The sequence below is a fragment of the Pelobates fuscus genome, chromosome 5, assembly GCF_036172605.1.
Source record: "Pelobates fuscus isolate aPelFus1 chromosome 5, aPelFus1.pri, whole genome shotgun sequence".
NCBI lineage: Eukaryota > Metazoa > Chordata > Amphibia > Anura > Pelobatidae > Pelobates > Pelobates fuscus.
Window position 1 is genome coordinate 364,767,087 of NC_086321.1, and position 14,477 is coordinate 364,781,563.

The 14,477-nt window shown below is 41.8% G+C and overlaps 1 protein-coding gene across 1 annotated transcript in view; it reads left to right on the forward strand.

Moving 5' to 3' along the window:
• SHISA6 (shisa family member 6) overlaps positions 1–14,477 on the forward strand; it is a 229,426-nt gene that overhangs the window by 61,738 nt on the left and 153,211 nt on the right. The window contains exon 5 of the mRNA XM_063456057.1: positions 2,544–2,639. Within this exon, the coding sequence (XP_063312127.1) occupies positions 2,544–2,639 (96 nt within the window). The remainder of the gene's footprint in view (positions 1–2,543; positions 2,640–14,477) is intronic.

The following is a 14,477-nucleotide window of genomic DNA, read 5'->3' on the forward strand; positions in this document are numbered from 1 at the left end:
TTCCACTCACACCCAATATCAGGTTATAGATTTACTGGATAGAGTTATTATATGAAATGGGAGAATGCTTTTAAACTTGTCTGATTACGTTTACACATAAATTGGTAAAACTGTTTCATTTCTGTAGCATTTTAACAGTATATTAAAGGACAATACTGCATTAATATTAATTATGAACTAACACACTGCGGGAAGTTTTGGACATCGATGTAAAAGCCATGAGACTGACCTGCTTTGTATTTTAGCCTTGCAAGGAGCCTTGAAGAAAGCGGGTACTGAGGCAGACGCAAAATAAAAATCTGTATTCTGATTGGCTGATTGTTTTTTTTTTTTTTAAGCCAGTTAGAATACAGCTAAAGTAGAATTTCTGGGCACTGGCCAGAATATTAAGAGGAGAATAATCAGATGTTATTAAAGCATGCCGGTAGTTTTGAGCAACTTGAATAGATTTATCTTTAGATAAACTGATGTTATCTCATTTATGGGATCACAACACAGCAACACAGTAATCTGCTCCCATTGCATGTGCCAAACCTTTCCTAACCTCTTCATAGCAGATTACCAGCTCCCAACCATTATGATGTCGTAGGATTTGCCCTCCCTGCCATGAAAGGGTTAATGGATAATATTGGGGTTTATCTGCTAAATAGTGTATGGAAACACTTACGTAACTATTTCACATCATGGAATCCGTTTTCCACTGATGTCCTGATACAGCAATAGCACTTTGCTTCTTTCTATGTCATCAATATATCGCTCATGTTTATTTGTTTTGATAAATCCGCAATGTTAGACGTAGTCTAGAGAATGGGCTTTGACGTGAAGCCAAGGTGTTGGCTAAGATGTCCACTTCTCATACAAACACCAAGAGTTCTATATATGATCTCCCTAAATACCTGCTTTTCCATGTATTTCACAGTATTGCCAAGTTATTATTCAGTGTCCAGCATCTTCAGTGTTCTCGTTCTGGTCTGTGTAGCTTGATGTATATTCTGTATATAGTACGTCTGTATGGGTCTGCATTTTTCCCAAAGCAGGCCATAATGTTAATGTTCTACCCTGGTGGTACAGTGTCAATCACGTGTATTGCTCATACACCTCTGCTTCTAAGTTCGATTTTGCCGTCAATTTGGTAAGTAACAAACATTTTTAATGGTGACCATGGTACATGCTGTGACTTTGTTTGATCTTTTCCTATAATTAGTATATGTGTCCTGCTGACATTTGCTAGATGGCTGCACTTTTTACATAACATCTATTACTCATAGACACAGTTGTACAAGTAAACAAGTAAGTTGTGATTATCAATGCAAGTTTGAAGACCAATAGGTAGGTATATACCTTAATAACTCGAATCTAATGCGCTTTCAAATTTTGGTAAACTGAGTTGGGAGGTGCAAAGGCCGAGAATTGAATGTTGTTTTTCTGAAGATTTTTTTTCATCTTAGGTTTTATTCCCTAAAAAGTGTGTAGTTTCACTTAAGTGAAGGTGGACATATTTTTATTTATTTTTTTTAAATCCACAATGCAAACTAGCAGGTTGATGACTGAATTTTTTTTTAATTGATAATATTGGGATTACCTTTGAAATCCATTTGGAATTTCTGACAATTCACACATTAGTGAAGGGTTCCATCATTTTTGCAGCCCAGCTGTACGGCCACTAATCAGTGAATAGAAATCCGTTTACCGGAACCGCCTCCACCACTCCACTATGTGAAGTATTCAGTTACAAATTCAACACTGCTTCATTTGTTGTTATACTGCCATTCCTCTGTGCATAGGGGAAAATAAGACTGCTTCCTGCCTGTCTCTGGGAATCATGGATATTGTAAAAGCAGAAAAGCTAAATAGGAAATTTAATGTTAATTTTGACAAATAAAACCGTATATACAGCAATATACAGATTCCTGTTCACAAGCAGAAGCATCTTTTTGGTAATTCTATATTAAGATTTTATGCAGATTTGTGTTAATAGTATTATTTGCACGTGGCTCTATAATAATTGTATCTCTATAATATAGGCTGCCATATTGTTGTAGTCCTGGCACTGTTATCTTTTTTTTCTTCTCTGTAGCAGAGGATGCCATATTGTTGTAGTCCTGGCACTGTTATCATTTTTTTTTCTCTGTAGCAGAGGATGCCATATTGTTGTAGTCCAGGTACTGTAATTCGTTTTTCTCTGTAGCAGAGGCTGCCATATTGTTGTAGTCCAGGTCCTGTAATTCTTTTTTCTCTGTAGCAGAGGCTGCCATATTGTTGTAGTCCTGGCACTGTTATCATTTCTTTTCTCTGTAGCAGAGGCTGCCATATTGTTGTAGTCCTGTTACTGTAATCCTTTTTTTTCCGCTGTAGCAGAGGCTGCCATATTGTTGTAGTCCTGTTACTGTAATCCTTTTTTTTCCGCTGTAGCAGAGGCTGCCATATTGTTGTAGCCCAGTTACTGTAATCCTTTTTTTTCCGCTGTAGCAGAGGCTACTATATTGTTGTGGTTCTGGTTATGGTACCTGTGTAACACCTGGCCCTGTATTTCTTCTCAGCAGGTCATTATACAAAAGACATCTATAGAAGTGGAGGACCTGATCTTCACAATTTTATCTCTTCCGGCTTCGTCACCTTGGGCCGAGGACACCTCAAGGGTACAGTACAAAATGTTTACTTTCTCTTTTTCACACATTTGGCTGTTACTGTGGTCATACATAATTGGATTCACCGTGTCATGTGCTGAATATTTCTTTCATTGTGTCTGGAGTTAAGAAATTATGTGTGTTGTGTTTTTTGTTTTTTGTTTTTAATTATTTATCAGATTATCCAAGTTTCACTTTAAATGTATGCCACAGCCTGTGTGTTCTTATTTGCCCTACTGTGTTTTTCAAATTTTTTGCCACTATTTGAAATGGAGCACGTTAGAAAGGTTAGGGCAGGGGTGCCCAAAAGGTAGATCCCAGATGTTCTAAAATCCATGATGCCTTGTCATTCTATGCGAACAAAATATGAAACTTCATTGCTTGAGCTGTTGTAGATCAATGTTTTGTCTAGTGCTAAGGACACTAGAAGCTCCCTTTTTTTTCCAACGTGGTTCTAGCGCTAGCTAAACCAATTTTGAATTCGCCATAGTCATGATCTACCCATTGTTTATTTGCCCTTGCCCTTGCTCATTGATTCTGTGGCTCTAAGCTTTGTTTACAGCATTAGGCTGATTTTAATGATCCCTCTCATTAGGTACAGAAAGTGGCTAACTCCTATTAATCAGTGCCTCCCCTTCCAAATTAGGGTATACGCATAACATGAGGCTAATAAATATTTCCTTTTCCCAGATATTTTTTGTTTATTTTGTTAATAGTGAGGCATTAGTTATGATTTTTAGCACAGTATCTTTAATTCAACGCGTCATGTCTTGCATTCTCAGTAAATGGAACCAGCGTACGGGTAATGGAAATAAAAATGTATTTAACAAAAGAGAGACATATCTTACATGTCTTGCACTATTAGACTGCAACTCCTTTATGTCCCTGTACAGCAACTAGTGGATTTTGTCTATTTGCACATTTAAATATATTTGTGTATGTGTCTGTGTGTATGTATGTATATGTGGGTGTGTGTGCATGTGTGTGCAAGACTGTAACACAAGGGAATTCTGAGAAGAGCTTCAAGAATATAACAGCCCCCTAGTGGTGTAGTAAGTCGAACTCCCACTCCCATCGCAAACTACTAGCCAAGTGTTTTCCATATAATGCTGGATTAAGGCAGCTTTAACACAGTCTGCATGGTTGTGCCAAGATATTGTGTAACGCCCCTCCATCAATGAAAGGGTAAATACAAATTGCAGAATATTGCTTATATCTGTTTCCTACTTACCTTTATTTTATCTAAAAAACAAAACAAAACAAAAACCACAAGTCAGATTGATTCTTCTTTTTTTTTTTTTTTCTTTCTTTTTTTTTTTTTAAATCCACATTTACGCAGGCGAATGATAAATGTGCTGTAGAACATGAGCACTATTTGCGATTATGTGTCTCTATTACAATCCCACAGTCGCCAAGGCGTTCCATTAATGTGAACCTTCCAGACTTAAAAGGCAGGTTTCCCGTCAATAAACCGCTGAGTTACTTAACTCATTTGCACCCAGCAGCTGAAACTTGCCCTCTGTAATCGGATACCTGTGATGGATAGCGCAATTCCCGAGATCTGATTGAGATCAATCGCGCATGTCAGAGACTCGTTACTGCAAGGCGGAGCACGACGTTCCACGTCTAATGCCGATCAGTTTTTGAACATCAATAGGGGGTTGGCTTCTGATTAATGAATGCACAGCTTCGTTATAAAGACAGTCATGGACTATTAACTTTATCTAACACTCCTTTGATTTGTAACTCCGCAGTCAATACATCTATGAGTGGGCTAGATGACAGCTATAAGCTGGCCTGCAAAACCATCCTTTTATTGCAGTTGAAACCATAAGGTAGACTTTGTTGTTGTAGAAATACAAACTCCCTTGTGTTTTGCCAACCCTGAGTCTTATATTTGAAAAGCTATTTGTTTTTAGCTGCCCCAGTTTAGTAGGATTTGCTATGGTTAGTCTATCTGACCGTTTAGGTCAGGGTAAGCCTATTCCATGTTGGAACCCAGTAGTAGTTGTTTGCGTTATGAGGTTTGTTGTGTGACTGCATTTGTCAGCTAAATCAGCGTTTGGATTTAACTGGACTCTGCCTATAGAATGTACCTACAGAATTAGAATTTTGGTTATTCGATGAAACCACTGTTTAGATAAAATACACAATAGCAATATTTTGTATTGGCAAACTGTAACGTCTTGAAATCTGGCTGGCCAAGTTGACGTTGGCTTAATAACTATGATGGAAAAACAACTGATTTAAAGTCCATAAGCTGTCCTGGTCAGGGTTGTCAAACTCCTGACCCCAGATTTTGATGGATTACTACTCCCAAAATTCTTTGAAAGCACTAGATGGTCAGTAGATTAAGGTTGTTATAGTAAAATAACCTCTGGTGGGCAGAGTTTAGTTACTCTTCTCTTGGTATTACCACTCCACGGGGCAACAGCAGGTCTTCTACATTTAGAAAATGCTTTTTTCCTCAGTAATTTATTCATCTCCAAAAAGTGGGCTAATGATATATCTTGAGATTTTGATTATTATAGCTGCAATCTGTAGCAACCGTCACAGTTGGCTCCTCAATGATCTTTACAAGTGTCTATAGAACCTGCAAGTTCTGTTATTCTATGCAATTAATTGCATCCAGACTTCAAGCCATGCTTCTGAATATTATACTATCCTGCGGTTTTGCTGTGCTGGACCTTCTGAACGAAGATCTCTAACATTGTAACCAGAGCCCCGGTTTGTTATAGTGCCAGTAGTCCACTGGTGCTGTCAATTTGACAATTTTTCTAATGGTTTGACACTCACCTCTTCAGATATAAGTGGACGTTCTGCTCGTTGCTCTCATCCAATAAATTCTGTCTAAAAATGGATACTCTCCATCAGCATTAACATACATGTGATGAATCAGACTAGGGGTGACTGAGGGACCTAGCTACGCTAAAGCTTTTGAACTTTAACTGATGCATAGATTGTCTCTTTTAAAATTATAATGGAGGTTGGGAGATTTTACTTACTATAGAGGCAAGGCTTCTTCATGTTTCAAACAGTAAATATATTGAATTATTTCCTTTGAGAGGTTGTTTTCAATCTCCGTAGATTTACATTAAATAAGACTCTGTTCTTCATCCATCTAATGCTTTTCGATTCTCTCTCTAGTGAGCCTCTCTGTAGAGGGCTCCTCTGTATATTCTGTACTGAATCTAGCAAGGTTGACTATTTAACATTATCAAAAGTAGCAATACACATCTTCCATTCGTAAGAAGAATCTGACCTGCTAGCATCCCTCCTGTACCAAACTAGCTCACTCAGTATTTGACATTTCTGGATTCTATTTAAGTGGGAAGGTCTAGTAGAATGATGTGCTACCTGACATTTAAGTCCGTATAACTAGGAGGCACTGTCAAATTTACCGAAAGTGGAAAGGCAATCAAAAGTATTTATCTGGTTTTTCTTTAGTATAGACATGTACCAAGGTGAATCATTGTTCCCGAGCAGCCCTTCATTAAAAAGTGGCAAGGTTGTACAGTGGGTGAACAGATGACTCTCTGATGACAACCAAATTCTCCCTGCGCACCTGTCAGGGAACGCATCCTACACAAATCTTGAGAGCAAGGATTTTACAGCATGTGTACGTTTCACAGTCCAAATCAATCACCGCCTCTTGATAAGCACCCTTTTAATTGGCTGATTATCTTACTATGGATTTGCTGTTTAGTTGCAACACTTTTTGACCAAAAAAGAAGAGTAAGAAAAATCGCTCCGTTGGAAAAAATATTAATATTCTGCCTGCTTTGGCCTTAAATTTGCTACAAACATAACAGGTCTGAATTTTGAGCAGCGTGGGGGTTGCACTTAGCTGGGTAAATTGACTGGACCCTCTATTCCGTAGTAAACGAACGCCAGGTTTTCAAGACTTTAATAAATTCTCCATCCTGTGGAGCAGAGCTTGGAAGGGCCTCCTGGCAGTACTTGGCATTTATAATTTTATATGCAGTTTACGTGCTCGTATACGATTCATTAATTGATTTCACATGGTGCAATCTGAGTTCTGCAGACGACAAAGCAGCACTTTCAAATCCTGCCCCATAAAATGACGAGTTTGCAAATGTTCTAAAAGAAAAAAAAACTAAACAAACGCAGCCCGCCGTGTCTTCCGGAGATTCTAGTAAATTAGAGAATTTCAGCCAAACTAAACAGGTCGAATTGTTGTGCATTTTAAATTATTCTCCTGGACTTTGGAGTAAATGGCAATTATACAGCGTGGATCCATTCTGCTGCGTTGTTTTTCATTGTCACGCTGTGCTCAGAAAATCTTCAGTTTCTTTCTCCGACGTCCTCTCCCCTATTTAATATACTGTCTGCAACTGATGATCCGAAATGAAGGAGTTCTTTATCTGAATCTCTCAGATGCGCACTTTACAATCACACACAGATTTGGCTCTTTGTGAGACGCTCATGCCTTACCCCTTCCTCCTTTTACTTTCTGATTGTTTCTATTTTAATTCAGTCTCTGCCACCTTCGTTGGGCCTCTCTTTCGTGGGAGTTCGATGAATCCTTAGTTTATTCTCTGTAAATGTTTATTTTCTATTGACACCTCACTAGGAAGTACCATTTCAGGATGTTCATATATTATTTTATATATGCGGCACAGAACAACGGGCAGAAAAAAACCACAACCCTAGACTGACTAAATGACTTGCACAGGTCTCTTCTAATGTACTATAGGAGGGGGGTTGCTCATCTAACTGGAGAATACTCCGTACCCTACATTCTAAACAATGCTTGTGTTTTTAACTGTAACAACCTTGTTTAAAGGGCATGGTGGCATAGTTACATAAGCTGAAAAGGACGTGCGTCCATTAAGTTCAGCCTTCTTCAAATTTGTTTTTGCTGTTGATCCAAAAGAAGGCAAAAAAAAAAAAAAAAACCCAGTTTGAAGTACCTCCAATTTTGCAACAAACTAGGAAAATAATTCCAATTTGACCCCAGATTGGCAGTCAGATTTTATCCTTGGATCAAGAAGCTATTACCCTACATTGAAAAATGATATCCTTGAATATTCTGTTTTTGCAAGTATGTGTCCAGTTGCTGTTTAAACATCTGTACGGATTCTGATAAAACCACTTCTTCAGGAAGAAAATTCCATATCCTTATTGTTCTTACAATAAAAAAAAAACTTTCCTTTGCCTTAGACGAAATCTTCTTTCTTCCAGTCTAAACGCATGACCTCATGTCCTTTGTAAAGTCCTGTTTGTGAGTAGATTTGTACACAATGGTTTGTGTTGGCCCTGGATATATTTGTATAATGTTATCATATCCCCTCTGAGGCAACGATTTATTTAAATAAAGAGGTTTAAATTTGTTAACCTTTCTTCATAGCTAAAACGTTTCATTCAGTTTATTAAACTTGCAGTATTCTAATATTCTACCATGGTTGTTGGTTTTACTGGGACATCTGAAAAGTTAAAAATACCCATCTTAATGAATTGTATCTAGAGTTTGATATGTAGCTATACCACATACCGTAGCATGGCTGTGTATACACTGGGGGGGGAAACAAAATCTGTTTTGTATACTGGCCAAAGTGGAAGGGTTCAGTCATTGTCTGTCCTGTCCCTAGGTTGGAAAGATTGACGTGCCTACCATCCTGAGGTTTTGCACTACACATTGCGTTTATAGCTAGTTAATTTATGCACTGTATATTCATCTGAGGATGGGCAACTTTCCAGTTTTTTTTTATATTAAGTTTACTTGTCCCACATATTTAACAAATGCATGTTTGTGAAATGTGAAAAACTAAAATAAATCTTAAAAACCCATACTGCAGTGTTCACCACTGGCCAGAAACTGAGTGCCTCCATTTTGGCCCCAAGTCAAGCATTGTAATAAAACCAGACTTGGCAGCTCTCCTTCAGTGCCGCGTGTGCCAGGATTGAACAGTGATGTCCGTTGCTAATTTTCTTATTACACGTTTAAAAGCAAAATAACATATGCAAAAAAGGTTAACACAAGTCATAGGTGAACTTCACGGTTTTAGTAACCCAGAGAAGTGCCGGTTCTCCTTTAAAGAGTGCCAGCTCTGTGTACACACTGCTTCAGCCCAACGTCTTATCTGGTGGCTTTGAATTTTGAATGCAGTTCACAGTCACATATGTACATAGAAGGAACGCAGAGTGATTCCGCCGCTTTAAGTAGAATGTGGTAAGGATTAGTTGCGTTCCCAGAACTATAATAAATTGGTTATAAATAATTTATGGGCAGATTTACAGTGCCTGCTATAAAAGATGTTGCATGTATATTTAAGAATTAGGATTCATCTTATCCACTTCAATTGTCATCACGGTTAGAATCAATTCATTTCCTTTCCTTTATCTGAGACCACATAGACACTCTTAAGGGCTTATGTTTAATTCACAGGCGCCTTTAGACATTTACTGTGTACCCGTGTTGTACAATAAACACAACAACTAATTCTATTGTGTAAACGTGGCTTTTATTTGTAGCGGTATAAAAGACTGAACAAGTTTCTCAGCCAAACATGGCTGGGCTGTGATCAGGGAAATGGAAACTATAGTCTGTTGTGCAGTTGAGCTGAGATCAGGGAAAAGGGAACGGTCGTTTGTTGCAAGGCAGAGCTGTGATCAGGGAAATGGAGTCTGGTGTCTGCTTTATGGTTAATCTGTAAACAGGGAAATGGGGAAAGGCTTTTGTTGTACGGATGAGCTGAGATAAGGGTAATGGAGACAGGTTTTTGTTGTATGGTTGAGCTGTGATCACAGACTGGTGTTTGCTGTATGACTAAGCTGTGATTAGGAAAATGGAACTAGTTATATAATGCATGTGTTTGTATTATTGTGTTATTATATTAACCGTTCTATCACAGTGATAAGCGTGTTATTATTATTATTATTATTATTATTGCCATTTATATAGCGCCAACAGATTCCATAGCGCTTTACAATATTATGAGAGGGGGATTTAACTATAAATAGGATAATTACAAAAAACTTACGAGAACAATAGGTTGAAGATGACCCTGCTCAATCGAGCTTACATTCTATAGGAGGTGGGGTGTAAAACACATTAGGACAGGATAAAGGGATAGTCAAGGCAGCATAGTGATAACATAGTGATACGTCTGCTGTAGTGGTTATTGTGATTGCATGCCTAGCACTGTCACCATTTATATGTGTAACGATTTTCAAACCATTTGGGAGACACGGAGAGATATCTGGGAGACTATGGCCTGGACCCTCTATGTTCATATTGATATGGAGAAGTTTCACTTAAGTGAACACTATAGTGTTAGGAATACAAACATGTATTCTGAGCACTATAGTGCTGGAGTACGTGTTTAGGTTCCTGGCCCCCCTCAGATTGGAGATAAAGGTAGTTTTACTTACCTTTTCTCCATCGCCGTTGATGGCACGTCTCCGTGGCTGAGATCATCAATCTTGATTGTAACGGACCGTTTCACTTACAAGAGGATAAAACCCAGTTTAGGCGATAATCCCCTTCTTGAGAGACAGGCACAGCTACTGCAGAACACCAAACTCCCGAACTGGATACAAGATAACACTCCGAACTGGAACAGCTGAACAAGAAAAGCATACAATCCGCTTACACTCCTGGCAGTCAGCTTACAATCCAATTCCCCCCAAGAACGAGACGACACTTCATTTTGAGGGTTAAACAGGAACTCTGGACTGGTTCATCCAGCCTGGCTTTTATTTCCAACTCACACATACAGGCCACACCCAGGGGGAGGCATAAAAGAACCAATGACATAGATGTTACCTCCCACACATCCCCTCCCCTTAGTGTGACACATAATCCCATTATGCATACAGTGTAAAATATACTTTTACACAACTTTCATAACTTTAAAACCATACATCACATTCACATAAAAATACATATCCACAATCAATCCATTCAGGGGAACAACATATTTAAAAATGGCATGAATCCGACCAGGGGTTCAAAAGTTACTAAAAGTATCTTTTGTTCCTTTCTGGCTGGCAGAAAAACATTCCCACAATGCACCCTGGTTTCCTCCCTTCTGCCCTGGAGTTAATTGGAGAAGTAATCCAATTACCCAGGACTAAAGGCAGACTCCATTAACCACATGGTTGCAAAACAACATAAAACACTTTAAAATACATAAAGTCACATTTACACATAACACACAGACATTTCACCTATCCCCAGATAGCTGGGATCTGCACGCACAAAACTACCGAATAGCGCGCAGATCCTACTCACACAGTACAATTGCCATGGAGCTAAAGTCTTTCCCATAGTCTTTCATTATATGAATAGGCTCCATGGTATGGCTATCTGGGGTATCACATTCCCATAAAGTCTGGTCCATAGTCCAAAGGCAAGAGGCGGGCAATCAGCCCCCTCCAAGGACACGTGGCGAGGTCGGTTTCGCCACACTTCTCCCCTTTACCCCCCAGACTAACAGGGTACTTGACCTCCTGCCGGTCAGTGCCCTTGTTAGTCCAGCAGCCCACCCACAAGACAGAAACAGCAGAGCAGCCCACCCACAATAAACAGTTACTACACCTGGGTGAGGGAGAATCTTGTCCAGGTTCAGGTGCCTCACCACGGATGTGTGGGGGACTGGTAGGCTGCCTTGGTAGGTTGCTGAGGGGGCAGAGACCAGCGGTACTCTGTCCTGTTGCCAGCACTACCACGGGAGTAGTCTGGTTGGAGCCTGGTTGCTGGAGACCGACTGTCTCCCCTTTAAATACACCGCTCTGCTGCTGGAGACCGACTGTCTCCCCTTGAGTTACACCGCTCTGCTGCTGGAGACCGACTGTCTCCCCTTGAGTTACACAGCTCTGCTGCTGGAGACCGACTGTCTCCCCTTTAGTTACACAGCTCTGCTGCTGGAGACAGACTGTCTCCCCTTTAAATACACCGCTCTGCTGCTGGAGACCGACTGTCTCCCCTTGAGTTACACAACTCTGCTGCTGGAGACCGACTGTCTCCCCTTTAGTTACACAGCTCTGCTGCTGGAGACAGACTGTCTCCCCTTTGGCTAAACAGCCCTGTTGTGGGGGGGCAGGACCGACCGTCCCTACCCCCTGTGCTGGAAGTGCAGAGACCACGGTCCCATCTGCACAGGTGTGGGGCTTACAGTCTCCCCCTGGTACATTAAGCTGCCGCTGGGGAGAGGTGGTAACCAGCTCCTCTCCCATTAGAACACTCTGCCGCTGGGGAATGGAGACTGGGCTCTCTATTCCCTGTACATTAATGATCCGCCGCTGGGGAGAGGTGGTAACAATCTCCTCTCCCATGCATACTTCCCGTCTCTGCGGAGGGAGACCGACTGTCTCTCCTCCCAGCACAGAGTCCTGCTGTGGGGGAAAGGGGGATGGGCTCTCTATTCCCTGCTGGATACTCTGCCGCTGGGGAATGGAGACCGGGCTCCCAATTCCCAACAAATCACACTGCCGCTGGGGAGGGAGGACGGCTCCTTCAGCTCCCTGTAACTTGGGCGCAGAGACCATGGTCCCATCTGCGCTGGTGTGGGGCTTACGGTCTCCCCTTGGTGGGTTAGGCTGCCGCTGGAGAGAGGGTGTAACAAGCTCCTCTCTCTGAACTGTAACCTGCCGCTGGGGATCTGGGCCGACTGCCCAGAATCCCTGTAGGGCCAGTAGAGAGACCTCGATCCCATCTCCACCTGCCATCTGTGGGTCTCTCCAGGACCAGTCTATGAGGTCTGGTTCTGCTTGTCGGGTAGGTTGGAGCTGCACGACGCTGAGCAGGTGTTGGTAGTCCTGCTCCAGCTCCCACTCCCTTGTTACCAGGTGGGTCATGTCTTTGCTCACCTCGCATTCGTCAGCCCAGACATACATGCCCATCCGGTAGTCGTAGATGTCCCAAAACCTAGACCCCTCCGTGCTGCCAAGATCAATGTCGTCCTCCAAGGCATCCCATAATAAACCCGGGCCATCATAATCATCCCCCTCCGGTAAGTCGTGCTCGGCCGTCCAGGGGGTAAGTTGAATGGTATGCCACCAGAGGGCCTGGGATGCGTTGTCTAGCCAGATCTCTCGCCATACCAGGGTCTCTAGTCTTGTCACCCACTCATCCAGGGGCTGCTCTCCCAATAGATACATGCGCATCGCCACACGCTTCTGTAGCCGCTGCTCATCACTAGGGAGACTCTCACCTCGCCGCCACTGGGAGTCTTCCAGGGCATCATACCAGACTTCCTTTCTGTCTGCATCCCTGTAGTCCGCGGCCGCCTCCTCCTCCTCATCATGGAACGCTGTCCAAAAACTAGCTGATTCCATCCTGCTGTAGCCAGGGGCGCTGTACGGATACTAGCGTTGCCCTCAATTTGTAATTCCAAACGTTACCAGTGTCTCTGAGCTGCTTCTCCTCGCACTAGGACGCCATCCCACCGCTTGCCACCAATTGTAACGGACCGTTTCACTTACAAGAGGATAAAACCCAGTTTAGGCGATAATCCCCTTCTTGAGAGACAGGCACAGCTACTGCAGAACACCAAACTCCCGAACTGGATACAAGATAACACTCCGAACTGGAACAGCTGAACAAGAAAAGCATACAATCCGCTTACACTCCTGGCAGTCAGCTTACAATCCAATTCCCCCCAAGAACGAGACGACACTTCATTTTGAGGGTTAAACAGGAACTCTGGACTGGCTCATCCAGCCTGGCTTTTATTTCCAACTCACACATACAGGTCACACCCAGGGGGAGGCATAAAAGAACCAATGACATAGATGTTACCTCCCACACATCCCCTCCCCTTAGTGTGACACATAATCCCATTATGCATACAGTGTAAAATATACTTTTACACAACTTTCATAACTTTAAAACCATACATCACATTCACATAAAAATACATATCCACAATCAATCCATTCAGGGGAACAACATATTAAAAAATGGCATGAATCCGACCAGGGGTTCAAAAGTTACTAAAAGTATCTTTTGTTCCTTTCTGGCTGGCAGAAAAACATCCCCACAATGCACCCTGGTTTCCTCCCTTCTGCCCTGGAGTTAATTGGAGAAGTAATCCAATTACCCAGGACTAAAGGCAGACTCCATTAACCACATGGTTGCAAAACAACATAAAACACTTTAAAATACATAAAGTCACATTTACACATAACACACAGACATTTCACCTATCCCCAGATAGCTGGGATCTGCACGCACAAAACTACCGAATAGCGCGCAGATCCTACTCACACAGTACAATTGCCATGGAGCTAAAGTCTTTCCCATAGTCTTTCATTATATGAATAGGCTCCATGGTATGGCTATCTGGGGTATCACATTCCCATAAAGTCTGGTCCATAGTCCAAAGGCAAGAGGCGGGCAATCAGCCCCCTCCAAGGACACGTGGCGAGGTCGGTTTCGCCACATTGATCTCAAACAATCCAATGCTTTCCCATAGGAAAGCTTTGAGAGGCTATTGCGCAAGCGCAGAAAAACACCTCGCTGTGGCAATGATTATCTACTCCTAGAGATACATTGAATCAATGCATTTCTATGGGGAGCATTCACGGTCTCTGTGCAGAGCGTGGAGATGCTGATGTCAGTGTTACACACAGTGCAGCACTGATATAGGAAGCACATCTAGTGGCTGTCTGAGTGACATCCACTAGAGGTGTTGCTAAGCAGCAAGTTAAGCACTGCCTTCTCTCTGAAAGGCAGCATTCTCATTGCTCAGCCTGCAGGGACATACTATAGACACCAAAACCACTATTTAAGCAGTCCCTTTAATTTAATTTATTAGCAACATCAAATCCATCCTTTAGTTAATTTGTGCAGCCAATTAATGCTGTCCAAATTTGGAAGGATTT